General features: G+C 58.6%; 1 protein-coding gene across 2 annotated transcripts; it reads left to right on the forward strand.

Annotated features, from left to right (window-relative positions):
• The first annotated feature begins 284 nt into the window (after positions 1 to 284).
• LIMK1 (LIM domain kinase 1) lies at positions 285 to 27,496 on the forward strand. 2 transcript variants are annotated; one of them, XM_047779881.1, is made up of 16 exons: positions 285 to 424; positions 2,019 to 2,115; positions 8,956 to 9,094; positions 9,382 to 9,491; positions 10,698 to 10,904; positions 16,616 to 16,721; positions 16,834 to 17,000; positions 18,243 to 18,426; positions 19,232 to 19,318; positions 19,846 to 19,977; positions 21,635 to 21,694; positions 22,554 to 22,619; positions 24,386 to 24,542; positions 25,951 to 26,006; positions 26,251 to 26,408; positions 26,486 to 27,496. In XM_047779881.1, exons 1-16 carry the CDS (start codon positions 412 to 414, stop codon positions 26,646 to 26,648), a joined length of 1,902 nt encoding a protein of 633 aa, XP_047635837.1. In that variant the 5' UTR covers positions 285 to 411; the 3' UTR covers positions 26,649 to 27,496. The 2 variants fall into 2 exon arrangements, with proteins under 2 accessions (XP_047635837.1, XP_047635838.1); XM_047779882.1 differs by lacking the exons at positions 285 to 424; positions 2,019 to 2,115 and adding an exon at positions 5,909 to 6,069.
• Positions 27,497 to 27,867: the final 371 nt, after the last annotated feature.

Below are 27,867 nucleotides of genomic sequence, written 5' to 3' on the forward strand. Positions count from 1 at the left end.
CGGGGCCGGGCGGGGCGGGGCGGGGCGGGGCGGGGCGCCGCTGAAGGCGCGGGGCGGGGCCGCGCAGGGCAGATCCGCCGCTCGCCCGCGCCCCGCCCCGCCCCCGTGCCGCAGCTCCGAGGCCCCGCCCCGGCCCGCCCCTCCGCTTGGTGCCCAGGCCCGCCGCGGCGCGGAGCCGGTGCCGGTGTCCGAGAGGCGGCGGCGGCGCCGCGAGCCCGAGCCCACTCCGGCCCGGCCCGCGCTCTCCGCCCCCGCCTCCCGGGGCCGGCGGCGGCGGCGGCGGCGGCGGCGGCTGCGGGCGAGCGCACCGGGTCCGGGCCGCCCCCAGCCCCAGCCCCAGCCCCGCCGGGCCCCGCCCCCCGCCGAGTGCATGAGGTTGACGCTACTTTGTTGCACCTGGAGGAAGAACGTATGGGAGAGGAAGGTGCGCGGGGCGCTGGGCCGGCGGGACGCCGACCCCGGGGCCTGGCGGGCGGGGGCGCCCGCGCGGGGGGAGACGGGGAAGCGGGGGGCACGGGAGGGGGCCGGGCCGGGCCGCCGTGGAGGCCGGGTCTGCCGCCGGGCCGCGCCCCTGTGTCCTCCGGGATGAGCTCGTCCTTCCGAAGCCCGTAGGCCCCTCCCTGATACGCTCCCATCCCGTTTCCCCCTCCTCGCCCGGGTGGGCTGCCCTCCCTCGGGCGGAGGGCTTCCTCCTCCCTTTCATCCCTACCTTCTCCCATCCCCCGACCCACGACCACCCCGGAGGAATCCCTAGCACCGCCTGCCCAGCCCTTACCCATTCTCTAGCCCGTTTGGGAAAGAAGAGATGCTGGGGAAGCCGCAGTCCTGGGTCCGAGGCGCAGCCCCGCGCCTGGCCGACTCGTGACCTTGAGCCAGGCGCTACCGGCCAGGCCTCAGTTTACCCGTTTGGACAGTTGGGCCCCGGTCCTCGTTGTTAGGAGCCGGGTGGGCAGAGCAGAGGTGCGCCTGCATGGAACCTTTGGCTGTGTGCTGGGGCCCCCCAACCCCTCTCTCTGCACCAAACCTAGTGCCTGCCAGTCTTGGCTGGGAGGATGACTCATAATAGCGTCCTCTAGCGTCCCTTGCCTCTACTGGGCCCCACGACTTGGCCTTGCAGGACAGTTAGGGTATGAAGCCCCCCCCCACCCCAGATTCCCTCCATGGGGTCTTCTTTCCCAGCTTTCTGTTGCTGAGCCACCTCGTAGGCCTTCCTGTTCCAACAAAGGTCCTACTGTGCTGGTCCCTCCAGCCCTGCCCTCTCCTAGGACTCCTGCCAGCCTTCCCCCAGGTCTGTGAAGGCCCACTTGGAGCAGGGGCCCACCTTATGGTAGCCCCTAGGTCTCTAGGTCCTCTTGGAGGGTCTTGGAGCCTGGCTAGTGACCCAGCCAGCCTTACCCTTTCCAGGGTTCAGTCTCCCCATCTGTATAACGGGAAGGGGCAAGCTGGGGGATCTCTAGGGCCCACCCAGCCCCAAGGGTGCCAGGCCCTAAGAATGACTAAGCATGCCTAGTGGCCAGCTTGACCAGGTGCCAGGCCTCCCCGGAGCAGGTGTCTGGGATTGCTCAGCCCTGTGGCCCTGGCCCTTGTTAGGCCAGGGCATAGGCCAGGCCTTCCATAGCTCTGTCCGGTCCCTGCCCTTTGAAGGGTCCACTTCCTGGGCAGGCAGGGGAGGAAAGGGAGCTGTGACAGGAGTGCCACTGCCTTATTTCTAAATCATGCTGCTTTCTCTCTCCCCATTTTCTCTTGCCGGACCCTGCATTGAAGAATGCCGTTGCTGGAGGGCAGACATCTGCTCCTCCTCCTCGGTTTACAGATAGAGAAACTGAGGCCCAGAGGGGCTTGGTGACATAGCCGTGGTCTCAGCAAGACTCTCAGACCTACGTGCTCAGTCCTGCACAGCTCAGCCTGGCGCTGCGTGTGTGCACCAGGATCTGTGGATGTGCATGTGGGGTCAGGCAGGCTTGCAGCAAACTGCCCTGCCTGAGAATCGTTCCCAACGCCCTTCTCCTCCCCTGCAGGAAGCGAGTTGCCCGTGTGTGCGAGCTGCGGCCAGAGGATCTATGATGGCCAGTACCTCCAGGCCCTGAATGCTGACTGGCACGCAGACTGCTTCAGGTAGGGTGGGCTGGCGGGGGCTGGGATGCTCTCAGCAAGGCCTGCCAGAGACATGGCCATCCCTCCTGGTGCCATGTCTGGTTGTGACTTCCAGCGAGTCCTTGGCCTCTGTTTCCATGTCTGGTAAAATGAGGCATTTGGACTGGAAGATCCCTTGAGGCCTTTCCCTTTTGTCATTCTAGACCCCCAAGGAGAGATAAGGAGCGGCTTGCATTTATGCTCCTAATACCACGGCCTGCTGGCACCTTGGCTGGGCGGGGAGGGGGGGGGAGGTGGAGGGCAGTGCACCCTGCTTTCTGGGTACTGGTGCTCCATGGAGAGGAGGGAGACCAGCCAGGCCCTGGGGGAAGCCCAGCCTCCTTCACTGACCACAGGCTGGTTGTGAAGATGCATAACCAGTAAGATCAGTCCCTTCCCTCTGGACACTGACTCCCAGTGAAAAGAGTAGGCTCAGAGCTGTGGCCCAGCAGCCCAGTAGGACTGTCCTGAGAAGCAGGGGCAGGGACAGCCTTAGATACTCTGTAGGGCCAGAGCCGGGGTCCAGAGGACGTGCGATTTCCCACATGGAGAGGCATGGTGGGAAATGATTCCAGACCGAGGACCCAGCAGGTTCAAAGGGCAGGCTGGTGACAGGGCCCGGCCCAGTTGGTGAACAGCCAAATTTAGGCAGGAAGGCAGCAAAAAAGAGGGAAGAGAGTTCCAGTCGTGACTCAGTGGTAATGAACCCAATTGGTATCCATGAGTACGCAGGTTCGATCCCTGGCCTCACTCAGTGGGTTAAGGATCCACTGTTGCCGTGAGCTGTGATATGGGTCGCAGATGTGGCTTGGATCCAGGATTGCTGTGGTTGTGGCATGGGCCAGTGGCTATAGCTCCCATCTGACCCCTAGCCTGGGACCCTCCATATGCTGGGGGTGGGGCCCTAAAAAGACAAATTTAAAAAAAAAGGGGGGGGGGGAAGGTAGGCGCTCCTGCTGTGGTGCATTGGGATTGGCAGTGTCTTAGGAGCCCTGGGATGCTGGTTCGATCCCTAGCCTGGCACAGTGGGCTAAGGATCCAGCCTAAGCTTCCCCTTAGGTCGAGACTGTGGCTCTGATCTGATCCCTGGCCCCGGAGTTCCGTATGTTGAGAGGCGGCCAAGAGGGGGCGGGGGGAAGGAGGAAACGCAAACCTGGGAGGCCCAGCTGGGGTCAGGGCATCAACCACCAGGTGAAGGAGTTTAATTTAGGCCGTTGGAGACTCTTATGGAATTTTTTTTCTTTTTAAAAAATAATGTTTAGGAGTTCCCGTCGTGGCACAGTGGAAACAAATCCAACTAGGAACCATGAGGTTGCAGGTTCGATCCCTGGCCTCGCTCAGTGGGTTAAGGATCTGGCATTGCCATGAACTGTGGTGTAGGCTGCAGACACAGTTCGCATCTGGCGTTGCCATGGCTGTGGTGTAGGCCAGCGGCTACAGCTCTGATTGGACCTGGGAACCTCCATATGCTGTGGGTGCGGCCCCAAAAAGACAAAGACCCCCCTCCCCCAAAAAAATAATGTTTAAACATTTTTCTACAGTTTAGGAAGGGCCAGGCAGTATTTTAAGGACTTTGTAACGTTAGATGTGTATTGTCCCCATTAATTGACACAGAGAGGTTAATTCTCTTGACCAAAAACACACAGCCGGTGAGTGAAATAAACACACAGCACCCACAGTGGCTGGGAGCCCAGAAGAGAGGCGGCTCCGTGTCCCGGGGTTTCCAACCTGGTGTTCAGAAGGAGGCCTTTGGGGACAAAGGGGGCTCTGAACAGGCAGAGTAAAGCGCATGCACAGAGACAGGGGAGTGGGACTGTGCAGCTCAATGAGGGACTGGGAACAGCTCATCTGATTGGAGCAGAGTGAGTTGAGGGACATGATAAAGAGGCAGAGATGGGATGGGTTTGTGCAGGGCCCTGAATGCCAAGATAAGGAGCTTCTGAGGTTGGGAGGGAGCCAGCAGAGGGTATCAGAAAGCAGGGGAGGGATGTGGGCAGAAGTGCTATTGAAAAACGCCATCCTGGTGGGCAGAGGATGGTAACACGTCACAGACTGTCATAATAGTTGGGCGTCTCTGCCCATGAGACCTCACTGAGGACAGTGACTAAGAATGGAGAGAGTTTCAGATCTAGAAGGGACAATGTTTGGCAAGGATTAGTCATATCAGGCGCTATTCATTGGTGACTCTTAGAATGCCATTTCATTAAACCTTCGCCATCACCGTGGGAGGAGCCATTGTTGCCCAGTTGCCATGTAGGAAACGGAGGCTCAGAGAAATCGAGTAACTTGCTGAAAGGTGCACCAGCCAGAGCTGGGATTCAAACCGATGTCTGTCTCACTCCAAGTCACTGCAGCATTGAAGAGGTCAGGGCTGCGGGTGGAGCTGGGGGCCGGTGAGCAGCTGGGCAGAATCTGAAGCCATCTGCTTTGTCACCCTGGATGCAGAGGAGGGCTGTGGGTCTGTTGGCCGTGGTGGAGCTGGGGGCCAGGTTGGTGTGACTTGTGCCCTGTTCCCCTTGAGCTGGCAGTGCTGTGGGCGAAGCACCCAGGGTGCGCTGCCCTGCCCAGAGAGGGCCGAGGTGATCTGAGACCAGCTAGGTGGGAAGGCCAGAGAAACAGCCCACTCAGGTCTGGCACTGAGAGCCGGATGGGATGTGAGATGGAGTGGAAGAACTTTGGGGGCCCCTGTGCATGGAGCAGAGGGGAGATGGGGGTGGCCCAGGAGTGCAGCCACAGAAGCCACCTCAGGAAAGCAGAGGGGCAGGATGCCCAGACCTAGCTGTGGAGGGGTCCCTGCCCTGTCAGCCGGCAGAGGGGTGAGGCCCCGGGTGGGGGCAGTAGGGGGAAGGTGTGTTCCCTTTGTCCCTGTGCGTGGGGGCACCGGGAAGGCTCCCTCAGTGAGGGAGGGCCCACAGGCAATAAGAGCCGTGGCTTCCACATTGTTCCATGGTTTACACAGCGTTTCTGGCCTGGTGGGTTTGCCCAACAGTCCCAAAATCTGGGTGAGGCCAACAGTGTCCTCGCTCCCATGACAGTAGGAAAGCAGCACAGAGAGGACTCAGGGCTTTGTCTGCCCATCCCACCCCCACGAGCATCTCAGTGCTGTGAAGTGGGGTTGGCCCCAGCCCCGAGGCTCCAAGGCCTTGCAGCAGGAGACTTGCTCTGAGCCCACAGAATGCCTCTGGCATTGGCCTGAGGTGTCATGGTCCCTACAGGACCTGCTCCTATCTCTGGTCCAGCCTCCTGGAAGGTTGTGGCCAGGCCCTGGGAGGTCCGGGTTTCTGTGTGGCGCAGCTGCTGCCTCTGGGAGGCGCCTTCCCAGAACCCTGCAGCACAGGAGCCCTGGGGCTGCCGTAGCTCTGGTAACATCTCCCTGGAGGCTGGCGGGGCTGGTCCTGGCCGGGGAGGGGTGAGTGTGCAGCTGGCATTGGCGTCTGAGCCTGCCAGAGACATGGCTGGAGGCCCCCCTCCTTGGGGGATTTGCAGGCAAGAGGGACGGACTGTCTATGGAAATCGACTTCTTTCCCTTGGGGTCCGCACTGGAAGAAGCAGCTGCTCCCTCTCCCCGGGTAGTCCGCAGAGGCTCTGTCAAAGCAGAGGCCGAGGGGCACAGAGGGTGCCTTTCCCGGGTGTGCAGCGCTGAGGGCAGGTGCTGGCCAGGCCTCCCTGCAGAGCCCAGGCAGCAGGTCCTTCATCTGCTTCCTGTTGTGAGCTAAGACCAAGTGCTCTGCACCCACATTGCTGCACCCTCCTCCCCTGCTGTGTGGCCACGCTGGCCCCTCCCTCTGCAGCCTCCAATCCTGAGTGCCTGGAGTAGGATGGGGAAGCGGCCCGGCGGCCCACCCCTGCACTCCCGACGAGGCCCCCTGGCCGTAGGTAGCTGCAGAGGATGCTGGCCTGGACCCTGAGCAGAAGCCGCTTCTTCAGAGGGGCCAAGTAAGTGGAAAACCCCCTCCCCACCTGTCCCCGGCCTCAGGCAGGGCCCCAGGTGTGCCAGCTGGGGCTGGAGGCCACAGCGGGACAGACCCACCTGAGGCTGGGCCCTGAGGCAGGAGAACTGAAACTCCTTGGTCACTGTTGGCCGCCTGTCGAGGGGAAGAGGCCGCCGCTGAGGCTCCTGGCCCTGCTGGTACAGCCTCCCGTGAGGCTGGTCCCCCAGCTGCTCTTTTTCGCCCTTGGTGTCCAGGGATGTGGCTCTGGGTAGAAGGCACCCCTGGGAGGGGTGGGGCTGTCATTGCAGAGGTCGCTGGGGCTTCCTGGCCCCAACTCTCCTGCCCAGGCCTCTCTGTCCTCGCCTGCTCTCAGGGAGGGCCACGCCGTATCTGGTACTGCTCTCTTGACATCCTTTATAGGGGCAGGGGCACCCCGCAGAGCCAGGCAAACCTAACCCACCCGCCTCCTCTGGCTCCTGACCCGATGTGGGCCTGAAAGATGAGGGGACACACAGGGTCGGGCTCTGCCCAGGCCCCAGGGGCCAACCACCAAGCCACTGAGAGAGCGTGGGCTAGATCCCCGACCTGAGATAGAAGCCCCCTGTCCCCAGTCTGAGGTGGGGCTGAGCCAGGGCACCCCAGAGCAGTTCTGAGGACGCCCAGGGTGGGACGTGCCCCGGGCTGAGTGAACAGAGCAAGCCAGTTGAGCAGGAAGCATGTTCTCTTCACGGAACCACGTCTGTGGATGCCTGGCCTGGGGCCTCAGGGAGCCCACAGGTCAGCGGCAGAGGCCAGTGGCGCAGCCCCCCCAGGCATCTGAGCCGCCTTCAAGGAAGTGGTAATGGGGGCTGCCTGCGCTCCCGAACTTGAGTGAAGCAGCGTTGGGGCTTCAGGGCTGCTGCAGTGAGGAGTCTTTGCGGGCGGGAAGGAGTAGGAGCTCGCAGGCAGAAGAGCACTCTCTGCCCTGGAGGAAGGCGGCTGCTCCGGAACCCCCACCACACGCCCACCGAGGTGGGGAACCAATTCCTGTAGCCTGGGGTGAGGGGGAGCCTCCGGGGACGCTCCTGTGACGCGGTTCATGTCTGGTCTGGAGGGTGGAAGGGCGAAGTGAACCGCTGATCTGCACAGGGCGCGGGGATCTCCCCAAGGTCACGAGCCTCCTCTCCAGCTGTGCACCTTCCTGCTGGGTTAGAATCCGCGGGGCTGCGCTGGGGACCTCCCCATCCCTGAGCGCCCTCCCTCCTGGCTCAGTGCCCCTTCCCTTGTCACCCACCCACTACAGTCTCCGCAGGACCGGGGGCAGGAAGGGCTGCGGGGGCAACGGATGACGTCATGGCTCCGGTCCAGCGGCTGCTTCCGCCACCTCCTCTCGCAACTCAGTGTCGGCTCCAGAGGCTGTCTCCCCCCTCCCACCGCCCCCACCCCCATAGAGAGAGCTCATCAGACACCCCCCTTCCTAGCTGCACAATCCAGACATTTCAGGTTCCCAGCCCCTAGCTGTGGTCCCCAGCCCCTCCCCTCAGGCTCCCAGACAATGGGGAACTGGCTGGATCCTCTTAAAGGGGCAGTGTCCCACCAGCCCTCTTACTCTGCCTCATCCCCAGTTCCCTAGTTCAGGAGTGGTCACCCAGTGCTGCCATGTACAGGCTGCCATGGAGCAGAGGGTTCCCCACCGCCTGGGGCACCGAGCTCTGACCTAGTCCCCCATTCTTTCCTGCCTTCCTCTGTCCCTGGATTGTTCCCCTCCTGAGCCGTGAGCTCTTTGCCTGGGTTTTCCTGTCCCCGTGTGGCCTTGGCACATCACCCAGACCTCCCTTACAGCAGCCAAGCTGGATGGATCCCCTAGCCAGCTTGACACGGTGTGACTCTGGCCCAGACATACCTGTGCACACCGGGACCCTGGGTTAGGCTCTGCAGTACCCAGTGGGGCTGGTCACTGCTGGTGCCACATTTTCACATTTGCTCACCTTGACTTAGCTGGGCTGCTGGTCCCCAAGACGCTTGGGTGGAAAGAAGCCAGGCACGTAACTCCTGGCCTGTGGGGTGACACCTGGAAATCTTTGTATCGTTTCTCTCCATCTGTCTTTCATGGGCGCCACCATCCAGGCTGCCCGGTACCTGTGCTAGGCCCCGTTATCATGACTGGCAGTGCCCGGGGCGCTGGCCGCAGTTGAGGAGATCCCCGGCTTTACCGATAGGCTGGTCTGTACTGAGCTGCACCCCCGCCTTGTATCTTGGTTGGAACTGGGAGTATCTTGCTGGGGCCTCTGGGGCCCATCTATGTGACCTTGGGTGGGGTAGACCCTCTGAAGTTCATCTGCCTTGTCTCTAAATGAGGATAGCCCTGCCTGAGGATGGGTAACCTGAGAGGATTAAGTACACTGAAGCAAGAAAATGGGAAGGTGCCAGCTTAGTAGGTCTTCGCGGCTCCAGAAGCTCTGCTCCATCTGCATGGGAGGCCCGAGCTGCCGCCACAGTGGCTGGGAGCGGAGGAGGGAGAGAGAAAGCAGAGTAGACGGGAAGAGTGGGGCCTGCGGTTTGCTCCAGCTGCAACCCCTGGCTCCCCGGTTCCTGTCTTCCCTTCTCCTGACTGGTGGCCTGTCCCTGCGGAGGCGTCTTCCTTGCATGACAAGGGACAGGGGCTCTGACGAGGAGCACCTTCCTCCCCGGAGCTGGCAGGTGGGCCAGACAGTCTGGTGCAGAGCTGGGTGGTCGTACAGGCTGCACGCAGCCCTGAGGCCTCTGGCAGGGGAACCGAGATGGAGGGAGTGGGGGTGGGCTCTGAATCCATCCCCCCCACGCCGCTCGCCAAGCCCTGTGCCCCAGCGCAGCAGCTTCTGTCCAGAGGGCATAGCTTTTTCTACTGTTCACGAGGCTCCTCCTCCCCCAGGTGTTGCGAATGCAGCGCCTCCCTGTCGCACCAGTACTACGAGAAGGATGGGCAGCTCTTCTGCAAGAAGGACTACTGGGCCCGCTATGGCGAGTCTTGCCACGGGTGCTCGGAGCACATCACCAAGGGGCTGGTCATGGTAAGCGCCGTTACTGGCGCGTGGAGGGCGGGTGCACGTGCATGCACAGGTTTCCCTGCTCCGGATCTTTCCTGTCATGTTCCTTTCACTGGTTCTCTGATCCCCCACCGCCTCCTCAGCCTGTTTGTCCGTCTGTATCCCTCCGCCCCCTGTCGGTGGAGCCAGCCCGCCCGAAGTTTGCCTGGGGCTGCCCTTCTGTGAGGAGGCCTGGGGGGGCAGCTGTGAGGGCTGAAGCAGCTGCTGAGCTGGGTTCCCGCCCCCCATACACACACCCCTTCCCCTTCCAGGTGGCTGGGGAGCTGAAATACCACCCCGAATGCTTCATCTGCCTCACGTGTGGAACCTTCATTGGGGACGGGGACACCTACACTCTGGTGGAGCACTCCAAGCTCTACTGGTGAGTGCCTGGCCCCTGCCTGAGACCGCGGTGCCCACCTGTGTCACCCGCCTCCCGAGCCAGGGCCCTTTCATTTTCCGCGGGGCCGGGGTGGGGGGGTCACTCAGAGAAGCGACAGGAGAGGAAACCACTGGGAAATAAGACACAGGAATCAGAAGGAGAAAGCCTCAGACCCTCCTCAGCTTTTCTACCGACACGGCCCTGCTGTGCAGTTCTGGCACCAGCCTTCCGAGTTGGCACTAACCTTGAGCTCAGGGCGCAGCAAGGTCACCCTGCCTTCAGACCCCAATCACAAGGGCAGGGGTCCCCAGGCCACCCGCACTTCTGACGACTGGCTGCAGAGTCAGGGATCCCCACAACCCCCAAAGGGGCTGGTACTTTGGTAAATGACTCGGGGAGCTCAGGGGAGCCCTGTACCCGTGACCGCAGTGCATTACTAACGACTGCAGATGGGGACCACCCAAACAAGAGATGCAAAGGGTGTGGCCCGGGAGGGAGGGTCTCAAAGCTCGTTCTGACCGCGGAATCAGGACATGTGACCCGTCCTCCCCAGGGTCACTAGTGTTTTTATTAGGGTTTCGTTCTGTGGGCATCACTGAATTCCCCCCAGGCATCGGAGTGAACTCAGTCTCTTCAAGGTCAGGCAGGGTCAGAGCGGCAGCCCTCGCATCACATGGTGGGTCTTGTGACCAGCCCCCACCCCCACCGCCTGAGTCAGCTCATTACTGTGAGGACACTGGGGTTTCAGGTGTGGGCTCATGAAAAATGCAGACATTTCTGTTCCAAAGATTTAGAGCCTCTTTCCCAGGAACCGGGGACAAAGACCAGACAAGTTCTTTATTATGGCAACATTGATAAAGCTTGATTTGAGGACAGATGGCTTTTGAGGATCCCAAATGGACTTTTAATGACTTCCTCCTGAACTGGCTTTGTCCCCAGGCCTCGTCCTGGCCTGCCGACAGAGACAAGACAACCCAAAGTGACTGAGCCTTGGAGAGGGGCAGGGGCCGGACTGGGCATGCCCAGTTCCTGCTCCCAGTCCCATCCGGCAGCCGGGACCCTCCTCCTCCCAGGGGGAGCGATGAGGGGTGGGGAGAGGGAGGATGAGCCTGGGGCTGAAGGATTGGGATGGGGGTCGTGCTGTGACTGTCCTGACGTACTTTTCCCTCCTACTCTGGGTGTCCCCTCTGCTTGTGGCTCTTGCAGTGGGCACTGCTACTACCAGACCGTGGTGACCCCCGTCATCGAGCAGATCCTGCCCGACTCCCCCGGCTCCCACCTGCCCCACACAGTCACCCTAGTATCCATCCCAGCCTCAGCTCATGGCAAACGCGGCCTCTCGGTCTCCATCGACCCCCCTCACGGCCCGCCGGGCTGCAGCACAGAGCACTCCCACACCGTCCGCGTCCAAGGGTGAGTGGCTGGCCTGCCAAGGCTGCAGCTGCTATGGCTCTGGGCACGGATGCTCTGGGTGGGTGGGTGGGTGGCTCTGGGGTGGGGGTGGGGGGCCCTGAGAATGGGTGAGCGTGTAAGCCCAGATGGAGCCCAGCTCTGACAACCTGGTATACCAGATGTCTGGTCCAGTCATTCCTCCAAAAACCATTACCGATGCTAGCTAAAATATTTAAAATGTTTTCTTTAATCTCTGCGTGACCCAACGAGGAAGAGGAGTAACCAGGTCAGGAATAAGTGAGGGAGGGGCCCGAGGGTGTCAGCAGAGCTCAGAAGGCAGCCGTGCCTTGAGAGCAGATCTAAGTTTTCAATTCTTCTCGCGGCTGAGCCTCCCAAAGCCCTGATTTGCTCAAGAAAGTGAGTCTAATACGAGAACAGCTCCTTCCACCCATAAAGCTGAGGCCCCCAAAGTGCTCTCAGGGTGAGAAAGTACCAGAAATGAACCACACCTTCCACCAGCCCACCCCCCAGATCCCCGAACTGGAAAATAAACAGATTTGAACCTGAAGGGAAAGGGAGAGGGCGTCGCCCTGAGGATCCTGAACTCGGCTTGGCCAACCAAAGTCAGAAGGCCTCCAGGCAAAATCGTAAAAGTTTAAAATACTTCGCCTGGGTAGTGTCCCCAGCCCTGAATCAGATGCAGATCCTTTCTGGAAAACTCCACCTCCAGGCTTCATAGAATTTCCCAAGATAAGTGTCCCAAAGAAGAGGAGCCATTCTGTCAAAAATCACAGAGCAGGAGTTCCTGTCGTGGCTCAGCGGTGACGAACCTGACTAGCATCCATGAGGATGCGGGTTCGATCCCTGGCCTCACTCAGTGGGTTTAGAATCCAGTGTTGCCTGACCTGTGGTGTAGGTCACAGATGTGGCTCAGATCTGGTGCTGCTGTGGCTGTGGCGTAGGCCAGCAGCTACAGCTCCAATTCGATCCTTAGCCTGGGAACTTCCATATGTTGCGGCTTGGACCCTGAAAAGACCAAGGAAAAAAAAAAAAAAAAAACCCACCACAAGGCGTATAAGGGAGCAAAGCACGAGCCAGCAAAAACAACCAAAGGCAGAAGCAGACCTACAAAAGCTGCAGATATGGGAATTATGAGAAACAATATAAAATAATTATGCTCCATATATTTTATTTTTGCTTTTTAGGGTCACACCTGTGGCATATGAAAGTTCCCAGGCTGTGGGTCGAATCAGAGCTACAGCTGCTGGCCTACGCCACAGCCACAGCAATACAGGATCCGAGCCACATCTGCAACCTACACCACAGCTCACAGCAATGCTGGATCCCCAACCCACTGAGCAAGGTCAGGACTTGAACCCACATCCTAATACATACTGGTTGGATTTGTTTCCGCTGCACCACAGTGGGAACTCCTCTCCATATATTTTAATAAATCAGAGATGTTTGAGTTCTGTTGTGACTCAGCAGGTTAAGGATCTCGCAGTTGTGAGTGTGTGGTGGCTCTGGTTACAGCTATGGTGTGAGTTCTTTCCTTGGCCCAGGGAACCTCCATGTGCCACGGGAAGCAAAAGCAAAGACGTTAAAAGCAGCCATAGGATTAAAAAAACAAATTTCCTTCAGAAAAGAACAGACTGACCGCTGATTTCTCAATAGAAACAGTGAAAGCCAGAAACAGTGAAAGGACACATTCAATGCACTTAGCAAAAAAGAACCCTCAGCCTAGAACTCGATACCTGATGAAAATATTTTCAAAGAATGAAAGTGAACTAAAGACATGTTAAGGCAGACAAGACAGGATTAGATTACTAGCACATCATCCCTAAAGAAGATTCATAAAGATGTAGAAAAGGCCTGAGATGCAAGGAGAAATGAAGGTTAAGGGGCCGGCCCAGTTGTTAACATGCTGTGTGACACCGAGCAGCTCCCTTGTCCTCTCTGGGCTTTGGGGGTCTTTGAACAATGAGGAAGTCAGACACCTCAGAGACTGGTAAGATTTCTCCTGGGCCTTGAGAAATAGTTTTGGTGTTTTTTTGTTTGTTTTTTGGTTTTTAATTTTTTTGCTTTTTAGGCCGCACCCTCCCTGCGGCATAGGGAAGTGCCCAGGCTAGGAGTCTAATCAGAGCTACTGCTGCTGGCCTACACCACAGCCACTGCAACGGCAGGATCCGAGCCATGTCTGTGACCTACACCACAGCTCACGGCAATGCCAAATTCCCGACCCGCTGAGCGAGGCCAGGGATTGAACCTGCATCCCCATGGACACTAGTTGGACTTGTTTCCACTGTGCCACGAAGGGAACTTGAGGAATAGTTTTAAATGTTCCCCATGTTCGGGCGTGGGAGCCAGTTGCCAGCTTCCTTTGGATTCAGTGAACATTTCTCATGCGCCTGCCTGGTACCAGGCCCCATGCAAGGTACCAGGGGAAGCAAAGTTGGTCTGGGGGCAGAAGGAGAAGGAGGTGGGGCTTGACTCTGCGTCGCCACCCACTTCTTGACCCTCAGCCAGGCCAGCAGCTGCCTTAACGTACACAAGCGAGCAGACAGACTGGTGGGAGAGATGGGGAAACTCCCAGACCAGCTGGCCCCTGACAGCCAGGCAGGATTTCAGGAACAGAGAGCCAGTGGCAGCTCTTCCCAGCCCCCCCCCCACCACCACCGCCTGAGCCTTCTTTGCCAGCCCACATCTGCCTTCCCAAGAGTCTCTACTGAGCACCACACCCTTCTCAAAGCAGCACAGCTTGCCCAGAGGCTGCCGACCAGATCCGCTGTTTGTTTTAAGAGTCTTAGCTGACCACTCTTTTCATTTGGTTATGTCTCTTTTGTTTATAGCAGCCTTTTAAGGAAGCCAACTGTATCTGCACCCCTGCCCCACTGCTGCCTTAGCCGGAGACCGAGGCAGGGAGACGGGGTGTCTCAGGAATTCGTTTCTGGGGCTCTCTCCACAGGAAGGCTCTATTCATGAAAACACATCCCCTGTTTTATAACTTCTTATCCTGAAATTTTCAAATTTCCAGAAAATTGCTAAAATGTAAAAAAATAATAAGTATATTGAATACCCATGCACCTGTTACCTAGGGTCACCAGTGTTCACTTTTGCCACATGTGGCATGTGTGTGTGTGTGCTTATATACATTCACACACACGTATGCACATAATGCTGTGATCTACTAACTCATTTGCAAATAACTGGTAGGCACTCTCCCCCCCACATTATTTATTTATTTATTTATTTTTGTCTTTTTGCCATTTCTTGGGCCCCTCCCGTGGCATATGGAGGTTCCCAGGCTAGGGGTCGAATTGGAGCTGTAGCCGCCGGCCTACACCAGAGCCACAGCAACTCGGGATCCAACCGCGTCTGTGACCTACACCACAGCTCACAGCAATGCCGGATCCTTAACCTCCTGAGCAAGGCCAGGGATCGAACCCGCAACCTCATGGTTCCTAGTCGGATTCATTAACCACTGAGCCACGACAGGAACTCCCTTAATAATGATTTTTTAAATTTTTTCCATTATAGCTGGTTTACACTGTTCTGTGCATTTTTTCCTGTACAGCAAAGGGGCCCAATTACACATATGTATAGACATTCTTTTTTCTCACATTATCCTCTTTCATGCTCCATCATAAGTGACTAGACATAGTTCCACATAGTTCCCTGTGCTCTACAGCAGGACCTCACTGCTTCTCCATTCCAAAGGCAATAGTTTGCATCTATGAACCCCAGATTCCCAGTCCACCCCACTCCCTCCCCCTCCCCCCCATACCTTAGACTTTCTCCTGAAAACAAGGGCACTCCCTTACCTCATTATCCAGTGTATCTTGTGGTGCAGTTAGAACGTTGAGGAAGTTTAACATTGGTAGTGTACTTTTATCCAGCACACAACCCGTGTTCTTTCTTTTTTTTTTTTTGCTTTTTGGCTTTTTGCCATTTAAAGGGCTGCTCCTGCGGCATACGGAGGTTCCCAGGCTAGGGGTCCAATTGGAGCTGTAGCCACCAGCCTACGCCAGAGCCACAGCAACACAGGACCTGAGCTGCATCTCCAACCTACACCACAGCTCACGGCAATGCCGGATCCTTAACCCACTGAGCAAGGCCAGGGATCGAACCCACAACCTCATGGTTCCTAATCAGATTCGCTAACCACTGAGCCACGACGGGAACTCCACTTTCATCTCTTTTTAACCCATGCCAGTCCTTCGGCTTTTGGTTGAACCTCTTGCCCTTGACATTTTCGAAGAGGACAAGTCCATTGTTAAGGAGGATTTCTTCCCTTTGGGTTTGACAGAGGGTTCCTGTTCCTTGGGTTTCAGTCATGCATCTTGACCAGGTAACTGACGCAGTGTCCTCCGCACGTCTCACTGGTAGACACAGGATGTCAGTCAAGTGCGCCCTTTATGTCGGGAAGGTCAACTTTGATTATTCGGTTAAAGTGCCGTCCACTCTCTCTGCTCTAAAGGATTTTTTTTTTCTTTATAATGTAATCAGTAGGTCATCTGTGAGATTGAAGCCTGTAAATCTGCCGCCAACAGCCTGTCATTGAATGGTGGTGGCCTCCCTGTATCATTCTCCTCCGTAGCAGTTATTACTGTCATGGCCACGAAATGGCGATTGTCCGACTCTGTTCTTCCTGCTGCACTCATGACCTCCTTTCCTGTGTGAGGCAGTACTGCTGCCCCATGTGAGAATATGCTTTCAATAATGAAAAATTCGGGTTCCCTGTGGCTCAGCAGATTAAGAACCCAGCTAGTATCCATGAGGATGCAAAATCGATCCCTGGCCTTGCTCAGTGGGTTGGGGATCTGGCATTGCCACAAGCTGCGGTATAGGTTGCAAATGTGGCTCAGATCCTACGTTACTGTGGCTGTGGTGTAGGCCGGCAGCTGCAGCTCTGATTCAGCCCCTAGCCTGGGAACTTTCATATGCTGCAGGTGCGGCCACAAAAAAGAAAGAGAGAGAAGAAGGTAGGAAGGACAGCAGGAAGAAAGAAAGAAAAGGAAAAAAATAAAAATTGCTAAGAATCTGTTTTTCTTAAAGCTCTCCATCTCCTGTCTGTCCCGCCCCCAACCCTCCTGCATCCCAGGGCAGAGACAAAGCAAACATCCCTTGAATAGCATTTATAAAAACACAATGAAAATCAGATAATTAGCACCAAAGAGTTAGAAGAAGCAAGTGAACTTGGCAAGTTGGCCATTCCGTGAGTTAGCTTGTGGCCAACTAATTGAGGCCACCAGCCCCGTCTCCCCCCTGCAGCCGGGTGGCTCGCCCCTTCTGGCCAGTCCTGGAGTGAGAGCCTTAGCCGCGTCCAGCAGGGCAAGCTTGGGAGTCCGGTGGGAAGCCGCTGAGTCCAGACCCTCTTAGGACTCACGACGCTCGTCCACCCCCAGTGTACCAGGCAGCAGGAAGGGGCGGTCCAGCATGGCAGGGGGAAAGCCCTGCCGAGCAGGAGCCCCCACATGTCAAGTCTGAGGTGACACGCCACCGGGGACATGCCACTTTCCTCCCACCTCACCCCCCTCACCCCCCCCCCCGCCAGCAGGCATAGCAATCAATAGAGAACTCTTGCCACCAAATCAGAATTTGGTGTTCTGGACAGTTGCCACCTACCAGTTGCACAGGGTAGACTGGTTTGCCCCGTGCCCCTCATCTGATCCCCTTGGCCTTGGTCTCCTTGTGGGGCAGGCAGGGGTCTGACCCCTTCTTTATGCCCCCAGAGTGGACCCCGGCTGCATGAGCCCGGATGTGAAGAATTCCATCCACGTCGGGGACCGGATCCTGGAAATCAATGGCACGCCCATCCGGAACGTACCCTTGGACGAGGTGTGGCATTTGGGATGAGATCCTGGGTCTGGCGAGCAGGATGGGAGGCGGTGCCTTCACACCTGCTCCCCGCCACCTGGGACTCACCTGTCCGCACACCTCCTCTCCCCAGATTGATCTGCTGATCCAGGAAACCAGCCGCCTGCTCCAGCTGACTCTTGAGCACGACCCCCATGACACACTGGGCCACGGGCTGGGGCCTGAGCCCAGCCCCCTGGCCTCCCCAGCTCTCACTCCCAGTGGGGAGGCGGGCACCTCCGGCCGGCAGAAGCCTGTCCTGTAAGTCAGCCCTGTGCTTTGGTGTTCTGTGTCCCTGTATTTTCACTGACACTGGGCCTCAGGGGCTGGGGCCTGGTCCCTACCGTCCAGTAGCTCACAGTCTGATGGGGGAGTCAGCCCTGCAAAAAATTAAGGCCAGGAAAGGGTGCCAGGGGCAACGGAAGAGGAAGGGGAATGAGGAGGAGGAAACGGGAAGCAGTGCCCCCAGCTGGAGGTGACAGAGCACTCCAGAGTGGACTAGACCCTGGCTTCAAGGAGCAGGTGGGCAATAGCTCAGGACGCTGGGGAGGGGTGGCCTCTGAGGTGGAAGCGAGTGGCAGGGGTCTTTGGGCTTGGGAAGGTGCCGAGGGCCAGAGATAGCTCAATGGCTGTTGCGGTTGTCCAGGTCGGAGGGGCCAAGGGCCTTGTAACCTTCTTCTTTTTTTTTTTTTTTTTGTCTTTTTAGAGCCGCACTCATGGCCTGTGGAGGTTCCCAGGCTAGGGGTCCAATTGGAGCTGTAGCCCGGCCTTTACCACAGCCACAGCAACTTGGGGTGCGAGCTGCGTCTGCAGGCTACACCACAGCTCATGGCAACGCCAGATCCTTAACCCACTGAGCGAGGCCAGGGATCAAATCCGGATCTTCATGGATGCTAGTCGGGTTCGTTATGACTAGCCATGATGGGAACTCCCCCTGCACCCTCTTGCCACTCACTGTGGGGTGCTCAGGATTCCAGGTCAAGACTTTGGGGGGACACCTTCTGGGGTGACAGTCTTTATGCTCAGAAACAGTGACATTGTAGTCATGTGTTTCCTCCACCCCTGCATTGGTCTGCAGCTCAGGCGACCCTGCAGGGCCACCTCTGTGCCAGCTGTGGGCATCCTTGGCAGGTTGACTGCCTCTGCACCCTGAGGCCTGGGACTCAATTGCTGGGAGACAAAGTGTCTGATCCAAGGTCACCAGACAGAGCAGGCTGGGGACAAGCATTCCTCCCCAGGGCACCTGCAGGATGGCAGGCCTTAAACAGGAAGTCCCAGCAGGACAGGGCACTGGGTGCTGGCACCAAAATGGGGAAGAGCCTTGTGACCACCCCAGGAGAGCTGCCGTGTGTCACCCTTTGTGACTGTACACAGACTGGCATCAATGGGGCGGGGGGCGCGGAAGGGGGAAAGGCCAGGGCCCAAGTCTGGCCTCCATAAGGGGGCCTCAGCCAGGCGCCCACCTGCCCCTGGTAGCACTGGATACTGGGTGTGTCTCCCCAGGAGGAGCTGCAGCATCGACAGGTCTCCGGGCGCCGGCTCACTGGGCTCCCCAGCCTCCCAGCGCAAGGACCTGGGCCGCTCCGAGTCCCTCCGTGTGGTCTGCCGGCCGCACCGCATCTTCCGGCCTTCGGACCTCATCCACGGCGAGGTGTTAGGCAAGGGCTGCTTCGGCCAGGCCATCAAGGTACGGGCTTCACCCAGGTGGGGACAGGCTGTGAGTGGGATTCAGGGAGGAGGTGGGGAGTCGGAGTGACCCGCCAGTCCCCCTACCCCCTCCCACCAGGGCCTTCAGGAAGCCCCAGCGGCAGGCTATCTGGCCTCCAGACTCCTGGCCAGAGCTCCCTCCACAGGGGCCTCCTTGAGCCAGTTGGGGGAGGGGACCTACGACAGACAGACTGACTGCTGGAAAGGGGTTCCTTGCAGTGGGGGGGTGGGGCGATCCCAGGGTGACCCTGAGGGCTCCCTCCCCAGCTCCCCTCCTGAGCCCAGTGCCAACCCCCTCAGAGCCTCTGGGCTGCCCCCCCCCCTTCACAAGCTTTCCCAACAAGACACAGCCCTTCCTGCTCTGATGTCACCTGACTGTGACCAGGCTGGAACATTCAGGATTATATAAAAGGTACCAGCCAGGCTGCCTACATGTCCAAACAGGGCCCGGCCCCCAGCCCCTGTCCCTGGTCAGAATCTGACGGTGCCACCATTCGACCTCCAGGAGACAGCGCAGCAGAGCAGAGGGAAGAGAGCTGCCTTGGGGTCGGGCAGCCCTGGACCCAGGCCCAGCCACCCCTCTTCCCTGCCACCAAGGCGACCATGGGCCCCGAGCCTCAGTGTCCTCACCTCTCAAGGGCTTGGTCCCGCCCCCTCGGGGGCTGGGAGCGTTCCAGAAAAAGTCTGCAAAGTGCTTGAAGCACCCTGTCCATCTGCCTGGGGTGGGGCTGGGCCTCCTGCCGGCGGGCCTGGAGCAGAGCCTGTGCCCCTGTGTCCCCGTGCAGGTGACGCACCGGGAGACGGGCGAGGTGATGGTGATGAAGGAGCTGATCCGCTTCGACGAGGAGACCCAGCGGACCTTCCTGAAGGAGGTCAGTGAGGGCCCTGCCGCGGCCCCAGCCCTGCATCCAGAGGGCTGTGGGCGGATGTGACACTCAAGGCACATGAGGGAGTTCTTGGTAACGAGCCTGACTAGTATCCATGAGGATGCGGGTTCGATCCCTGGCCTCACTCAGTGAGTTAGGGATTCAGCATTGCCACAAGCTATGGTGCAAGTGGCAGATGTGGCTCGGATCTGGCACGGCTGTGGCTGTGGTGTCGGCCGGCAGCTGCAGCTCTGATTCCCACTAGCCTGGGAACTTCCGTATGTTGTGAGTGCCACCCTAAAAGAGAAAAGAAGAAAAAGACACATGTTGGAAGAGAAGAACATCAGCCAGAAGGGCAGGAGGGGCAAGGGTCTTCCTGGAGGTGGGAACAGCCTGCGCTTAGGGCACAGCGGCCAGTGAGTGTGACAGGAGCCCCCTGGGGCCTTGGGACTGGCCATGGTGGCCTCTGGCGGGACACGGTGGGGGGAAGGAGTCGTGGACCCAGCGGACCCAGCGTTTTTGCACCCCATCAGGTGAAGGTCATGCGATGCCTGGAGCACCCCAATGTGCTCAAGTTCATCGGGGTGCTCTACAAGGACAAGAGGCTCAACTTCATCACCGAGTACATCAAGGGCGGCACGCTCCGCGGCATCATCAAGAGCATGGTGAGTGCCGCCGCCGCTGCCGCGGGACCCTGGGCCCCGGGCTCTCAGGTTCTTCGTTGGCTCTGGTCTCAGAGGCCCTCCAAACCCTGCTTCTCAATTGAATGAGGGGGCAACTGACTCCATCTAAAGCCGGGGGAAATGGAGTTCCGTCGTGGCGCAGTGGTTAACGAATCCGACTAGGAACCATGAGGTTGCGGGTTCGGTCCCTGCCCTTGCTCAGTGGGTTAACGATCTGGTGTTGCCGTGAGCTGTGGTATAGGTTGCAGACGTGGCTCGGATCCCGCGTTGCTGTGGCTCTGGCGTAGGCCGGTGGCTACAGCTCCGATTCGACCCCTAGCTTGGGAACCTCCATATGCCGCGAGAGCGGCCCAAAGAAATAGCAAAAAAAGACAAAAATAAATAAATAAATAAAGCCGGGGGAAAGGAGTTCCCTTCATGGCTCAGCGGTTAACCGACCCGACTAGAATCCAAGAGGATGCGGGTCCGATCCCTGGCCTCACTCAGTGAGTTAGGGATCCAGCGTGTTCATGAGCTGTGGTGTAGGTCACAGACATGGCTCGGATCCTGCGTGGCTGTGGCTGTGGTGTAGGCAGGAAGCTGTACTCCTATTCGACTGGCCTGGGAACTTCCATATGCTGTGGGTGTGGCCCTGGAAAAAATAAAATAAAGCCAGGGGAAATCTGGGGCCCAGAGAAGGGTGGCAGCTTCACCAAGGGACACACAGGCTATTTCAGCTTAGCCCTGGCCCTGTCTCAGGTCGAAACACCTGAGGGGCACCTTCTGCCACCTCAGCGGATGGTGGGGGGGCTTTGTTTTGCTTCTGGCAAAACCAAGTCGCTTACTCTTGGCCAAGTGCATAAAAGTCAGAACTTGCTTTAAGGGCTCAGATGAAATTGCAAGTCCTCCCTTAGAAGGAAAGCTTTTGGGGAGTTCCCGTTGTGGCTCAGCAGGTTATGAACCTGACAGGCATCCACAGGATGCAGGTTCCATCCTTGGCCTCTCACTCAGTGGGTTAAAGATCCAGCATTACCATGAGTTGCCGTGAGCTGTCGTGTAGGTCGCAGATGCGGCTCAGATCTGGCGTGGCTGTGGCTGTGCCTGTGGCTGTGGCCGGCAGCTGCAGCTCCAGTTCAACCCCTAGCCTGGGCACTGTGGTCTATACGATTCAGAGGTGCTGGGCTGTGGCAGCGCAGGCTTCCCGGCTGCACCTGAACCTTTAACAGGCTCTGATGTCCCCGCCCTCCCATGGGGGGTCTCCAAGGGGGTGGCGGGGAGAGTGAGCCCTTTACCCAGACAAGTGGAGCCCAGAGCCCTGATCTCAGAGGGACTCTCTGCAGGCAGCTTCGCGGGGCCCCTGTCTCTCTGCTGGTCCGTGAAAGTAGCTTCAGGTTTTTTTTAGACTTGAAGGAATGGAATTTTGTGGAAGATCAATAGAGCTTTTGTCCTCAGAGGAGGCGGGTCAGGAACTGTAGAAGAGCTCCCCCCACCTCACAGTTTGGAACCAGTTCTGTTAGAAAACTTTTGAATTATTCACCCACACCCCTTAGAAGAGAGTCATTGGCCCCTTTGGGACACTCACCCCCTCCTGCCTGCCTCTCACCCGACGTCCTGCGGCTGTGGCCCTGCTGGCTCATCCTGGCCGTTCTCCCGCCCCCAGGACAGCCAGTACCCGTGGAGTCAGAGGGTCAGCTTTGCCAAGGACATCGCTTCGGGAATGGTGAGTCAGCTCTGACTGGGGGGTGTGGGCTGGGCGATCCAGCTCCACTTAGAAAACCATTCTCAGAGTGCCCATTGTGGCTCAGTGGGTTAAGAACCTGACTAGTATCTGTGAGGGTGCAGGTTTGATCCCTGGCTTCACTCAGTAGGTTGTAAACTCGGCTTGGATCCCGTGTTGCTCTGGCTGTGGTGTGGGCTGGCACTTGTAGCTCCATGTCAACTCCTAGCCCGGGAACTTCCATAGGCCACAGGTTTGGCCGTAAAAAGATAAAAAAAAAAAAAATTTAATTCTTTATTGGAGTTCCCGTCGTGGCTCAGTGGAAACGAATCTGACTAGCATCCGTGAAGATCCAGGTTCGATCCCTGGCCTCGTTCAATGGGTTAAGGATCTGGTGGCACCGTGAACGGTGGTGTAGGTCTCAGACATGGCTTGGATCTGGCATGGCTGTGGCTGTGCTGTGGGCCGGTGGCTTCAGCTCTGCTTCAGCCCCTAGCCCGGAACCTCCATATGCCACATGTACGGCCCTAAAAAGACAAAAATAATAATAATTATCTCATCACACACCTAAATTCTGCAAGGATTTTGGGGGAGTTTCCTGGTGGTCTAATGGTTAGAACTCTGTGCTTTCACCGCTGTGGCCTAAGTGTAACCCCTGGTTTGGGACCTGAGATTACACATCATGCCGTGGCCAGAAAAAAAAAGAAAAAAGTCCAGAATGAATTTAGAAATGGAAGCTACAGGGAAGCTTTGAGAGAGAGGACAGAGGGGATCCAGCAGGAGGGCAGACGGTGGGAGCCTTGTGGGGGGCCAGGGTCCCTCAGCACAGCCGCTCCCTGACCTCCGTGCCCCCGACCCTCAGGCCTACCTCCACTCCATGAACATCATCCACCGGGACCTCAACTCCCACAACTGCCTGGTTCGAGAGGTGAGCAGCCTGGGCCAAGAGGGGATAGTGGGAGCCCCACCCATCATGCTCCTAGACATGGGGGAGGGGGCGGGGGGCGGGGGGGGGTCTGCCGTGAGCGTGGCCTTCACAGAGAATGGCCCACGGTGGCCACGGCCTGCACTAGGCTGCACCAGTGGCTGTGGGCCAGCAGGAGGGCTGGGGTGCTCCTGAAAGAGGCTTTGCTTTGGGGGCATACACCTAAGTGGGGGGCGGGGGGGGGGCAGGGAGCCCGGGGGTCTAAGGGACAGTGATGGAAGGACCACAGGCTGTCCCGAGAAGGCAGAAAGGGGAGTGACCGCCCATGCCCAGCAGGAGAGGCGGCATCCTGGTTTCCTCGGGCAGCGTCGGGGTACCACCCCCCGCACAGCTTAAAACGACAGAAGCGTGTGCTCAGAGTCCAGGCAGCCAGAAGTTCAGGATAAGGGTACTGCCAGGACTGGTTCCTTCTAGAGGCTCTAAGGGAGAAGCTGTCTGGGCCTCTCTCCTGGCTTCTGCTGGCAGCTGGCACCCCTTGGCATTCCTTGGCTTGAGGCTACCATAGTCCTGTCCCCTGTCTCTGTCTTCTTCCTGTGTCCCTGTGTCCTCTTCTGATAAAGGCACCAGTCGCTGGATTTAGGGTCCTTCCTAATCCAGTATGACCTCATTTTTATCGAATTAAATCTGCAAAGACCCTTTTGCAGATAAGGTCACGCCGAGGTTCTGGGTGGACATGAGGTTTCTTGCGGGGGCCACAGGCAGGTTGAGATCCAGCCCTGGAGGAGAGCATTCTCCAGGCAGGCATTTCCCAAGTGAATTCCGTGCAGGAAGAGTGGGGCCCACGTGCAAAGGCCCAGTGATGCGACATCCGGGAAGGGCCTTGGTTGTCCCTAGCTCTTGAGGGCATTCCTGGGGGTCTGAGGATCCCAGGTCAAGACCCCCATCTCCCCCCCACCAACCTGCCACCTGCTGTTACACCTGAGGAAATGGAGCCCTGAGAGGGACTCTGTCACCTGAGACCCTGAGGAGGTGCGCCCAGGATGCATGTCTGGCCCCTCCCCCGTCTGCCGCCGTCATTGTAGAGTTTTCTCTAAGGACCTGTCCATGTCACTCCCAGAGGTGGCACAGGGTCCTTCAGGGTGATCCTGGCCCTAACCCCCACTTGGCTGGGGCCCTGCAGCCTCACCTTTTCTGTGTTTACCCAGCAGTGGCCGATCCTGGGCTGGTGAGTTGTGGCCAGATTTCCAGGGCCCCGAACTCCAAGCCTGAGAGGCCCAGTCCCAGGATCTACAGAGGACCTGACGGGGCGCTGAGGCCCAGGGCCCCCTCCCTGATTTTCCTGTCCTGCAGGGTACACACAGCGGTCAGCATCTCCCCGCCGCAGGTTCCTGGCCGGCCCTCGGAGGGGGCTCCTTCAAACCTAAAACAGTAGCGCCAACCAGTTGGGTGGCCCTGGGCAGCTTGCTTAACCTCTCTGCGCCTGAGTCACCTCGTCTGTAACGTGGGGATAAAAATATCCCATATCTCACCAGGTTGTTGGAAGGTTAAGAGAAAAGCCGCAGGACCTGGGTCTCTAGTTAGAACGGCCGCTCTGCTTTCCACAAGGCAGTGCCAGTGCCCTGATGGAGCAGAGGGTGCTCGGAGCCCCCAGGAGTCAGAGGCGTGTTCTCCAGGCTGCCTGGGTGTCGGTGCGGGGTCCAGGCCAGGAGCGGACCAGGCCGTGGTGCTGGGAGCATGTCTCAGTGGGCCCTGCCTCCCTGTCACCCCAGAACAAGAACGTGGTGGTGGCCGACTTCGGGCTGGCCCGGCTCATGGTGGACGAGAAGACACAGCCCGAGGACCTGCGGAGCCTCAAGAAGCCAGACCGGAAGAAGCGGTACACGGTGGTGGGCAACCCCTACTGGATGGCGCCTGAGATGATCAACGGTGAGTGGGCGCCCTGCCTGGCACGGCCCATGGCACATGCCCCTGGACCCACCTGCCCGGGCCTCCTCCTCTTGGGAGTTCTGGCATTAGTTTTCCCTGTGCTCCTGCAACCAAGTGTCACACTCATGGCTTCGTAAACCGCAAATTACCATCTAGTCTGGAGCTCGGGAGCCCAGGAGGAGGCTGGCTGAGCTGAAGTCACGTGTCAGCAGAGCCGCCTTCTCTCACGGCCGGCCCGGCTCCCAGCTCCTCCCGAACAGCCAGCAGCAGAGTCTCCTCCCTGACCTCTGTCTCCTGCCCCCGCCCCTGCCCCTGCCCCTCCTTCATTAGGACCTGTGTGATCACACAGGGGTCAGCCGAACAATCCAGGATAATCTCCCCTCCAGAGCCTTAATTGAGCAGAGTCCCCCAGGAGGCAGCATATTAGCAGGGCCCGGGTCAGGACCATCTCCAGGGCCATTTTTCAACCTCCCTCAACCCCCCACCCCCGTCCCAGTTTTTTTTTTGTTTTTTTTTTGTCTTTTTGCCTTTCTAGGGTTGCACCCACGGCACATGGAAATTCCCAGGCTAGGGGTCGAGTCGGATCTACAGCTGCTGGCCTACCCCACAGCCACAGCAACGCCAGATCCGAGCTGTGTCTGCGACGGACACCACAGCTCACGGCCACGCCAGATCCTAAACTTACAGCTGAGGAAGCCGAGGCCCAGAGAACTTGCTCTGTATCAAGTTCCTAAAGCCTCGGTAATGGATTACCACAAACTAGCCAGCTTAAAACAGCAGACACTCATTCTCTCATAGTTCTGGAAGCCAGAGGTGGGCTCCCCTGGGGATTCTGGGAGAATCCATTCCTTGCTGCTTCGAGGTTCCGGTCCTGACATTCGCAGGCTTGTGGCCACATCGGTCCCCCCTCGGCCTCTGTCCTCACGTGGCTGCCTCCTCCTGTGTGTCTTCCTTTTCAGTCTCTCTTACAAGGACAGTTGGATGGCGTTTTGAGCCCACCCAGAAAATCCAGAATTGTCTCGTCTCAGCATCTTTTAACTAAATCATATCTTTGAAGACCCTTTTTCCAATAAAGTAACATTTATAGGTTCCAGAGGTCTGAGGTGGTTATCTTTTGAGGCCACCACAAAGTCTGTGACGTGCCCAGAGTCATAGCTGCTCCGTGACCGAGCTGGGCATGGAATCCCTTGCTCCGGGCTCTCATCCTCACCCCTGGCAGATTGGCTCTGATCAGAGGGGCTCAGGGGGGCTCAGAGCCTAAGGCCTGATCCCTCGGAGGCTGCTATCATCAGCCTCCTGGTCCCGATCTGCTAGCCAGAGCATCCCCAGGGGGCGGGTCCCTGGCCTGGACCCTCACCAGTTGGCATCCCTGGCCTGCCCACCTGCTGACGGGGGTCTCTTCATCCAGGCCGCAGCTACGATGAGAAGGTGGATGTGTTTTCCTTTGGCATCGTCCTGTGCGAGGTAGGTCCAAGGAGGCAGGCAGCAGCCGGCTCCACCCCCGTCCCCACGCTCCCACACTGCAGGCCGGATGTCTACGGGGGCCCAGGCCAGGGAGGCTCTGGGAACAGGGCTGCCCAGAGCAACCTGCATCCCCAGGGCTGTGATGGTCAGGCTGGTGCTAGGCTCAGTATGACCTGCCCTCAAACCCAGCCGGGGGTGCCCAGCCCCAGGGCCCCCAGGTAACTGCTGGCCTCGTACCGGACAGATCATCGGGCGGGTGAACGCCGACCCAGACTACCTGCCGCGCACCATGGATTTTGGCCTCAACGTACGAGGTTTCCTGGACCGCTACTGCCCCCCAAACTGCCCCCCGAGCTTCTTCCCCATCACCGTGCGCTGCTGCGACCTGGACCCCGAAAAGAGGTGAGTGGGATAGGGGCTTAGGGTGGGATGGTCCCAGCAGAGCCAGAACCCACCGTCCCCACCACCTGTCTCCCCAGGCCCTCCTTTGTGAAGCTGGAGCAGTGGCTGGAGACTCTCCGCATGCACTTGGCCGGCCACCTGCCACTGGGCCCACAGCTGGAGCAGCTGGACAGGGGCTTCTGGGAGACTTACCGGCGAGGCGAAAGCGGACTGCCTGCCCACCCTGAGGTCCCCGACTGAGCCCAGCCCACCCAGCGCCTCCCCCCCAATCCCCGTCCCCACCTCCGGAGAACCCAGCCTGCACCCGATCCCTCTGCGGGGGGTGGCCGTGCCCTCAGCGGGGCGCTGGACACCCATACCCCTTCCCCAGCACCAGGCCCTGACTTGCCTTCTCTGCCCCATGGGCCATGGCCCCTGCCCTGTCTCCGCCCCCGGCCCAGAGCTGGCCCGGCTGCACACACGTCACATCCCCCTGCCTTCCCTCTGTGTCGCCGGGGCTGCCCCCTCGCGCTTCTCCTCGCATGAGCTGGAGGGCCCGCGCCCGCCGCCCCTGCCGTCGGCGGCTCCTCTGAGACTGGGCGGGAGGACAGACAGCCTCAGACCGTGGCCGGTCACACATGTTCCCAGGAGCCAAACCGGGAGGCCGGGGCTCTTCACCCGCCGGGGTGTCTAGGTAGCAGCAGGTGTTGAGAATTATCCAAACCCCCAAAGCGGAGAGAGGTCTGCTCCTGGGGGCCGACGTCCCCACTGGCCTGCAGCAGCCCTCCCTTGCTTTGGGTCTTTTTGTTTCTTTTTTGAAGCCACTTTAGTGAGAAGCAGGTACCAGCCTCAGGGTGAAGGGAGGGTCCCATGAGGGAGAGGGAGCCACGGGTCCTTGGGCCCCGAGCTGCTGGGAGGAGCAGCAGAGGGGGGTTGGGCAGGGCGGACGAGACCAGGGTCCACCAGCAGCCCAGCCCCTGAAGCTCATCTCAGTGGCCCCTCCCGGGCCTCACCCCGAGGCTCCCCGCCAGTGGCTGGAGCAGCCCCTGCCCCTCCCCGTGCCCCTCTCTCCCCTAGGTTCTTTCTGTGTAATCTATTTTTTAAGAAGAGTTTGTATTATTTTTTCATAGCGGCTGCAGCAGCAGCTGTCGGGGGCTTGGGGTTTTATTTTTCTGGCGGGCGGGGGTGGGGGGGCCATTTCGTCACTTTGCCTCAGTTGAGCATCTAGGAAGTATTAAAACTGTGAAGCCTTCTCAGTGCACTTTGAACCTGGAAAATAATCGACACAGGCCCATGGGACCATGACTCAGGGAGGTGGGACACAGTCACCTCCATCCAGGAATCACAACACAACCCGACTCAGAATAATAAATTAAATGCCGTACTCCCCCCCTCGGTGCTGCCTGGTGGTTGGTGTATGTCGGGGAAATAGGAGGAGAGGAGCTTGGGGACTTAACAAACCCGGTGGGAAGATGGCAGT

The sequence above is a fragment of the Phacochoerus africanus genome, chromosome 5 (genome assembly GCF_016906955.1).
Source record: "Phacochoerus africanus isolate WHEZ1 chromosome 5, ROS_Pafr_v1, whole genome shotgun sequence".
Taxonomy (NCBI): domain Eukaryota; kingdom Metazoa; phylum Chordata; class Mammalia; order Artiodactyla; family Suidae; genus Phacochoerus; species Phacochoerus africanus.

What these genes read in the sequence shown, in the direction of transcription:
- LIMK1 (XM_047779881.1), top strand. An exon ending in GAGCACTCCAAGCTCTACTG is followed by an intron (nt 9,492 to 10,697) that starts GTGAGTGCCTGG and finishes TGGCTCTTGCAG; the next exon opens with TGGGCACTGCTACTACCAGA. An exon ending in ACAACTGCCTGGTTCGAGAG is followed by an intron (nt 22,620 to 24,385) that starts GTGAGCAGCCTG and finishes CTGTCACCCCAG; the next exon opens with AACAAGAACGTGGTGGTGGC.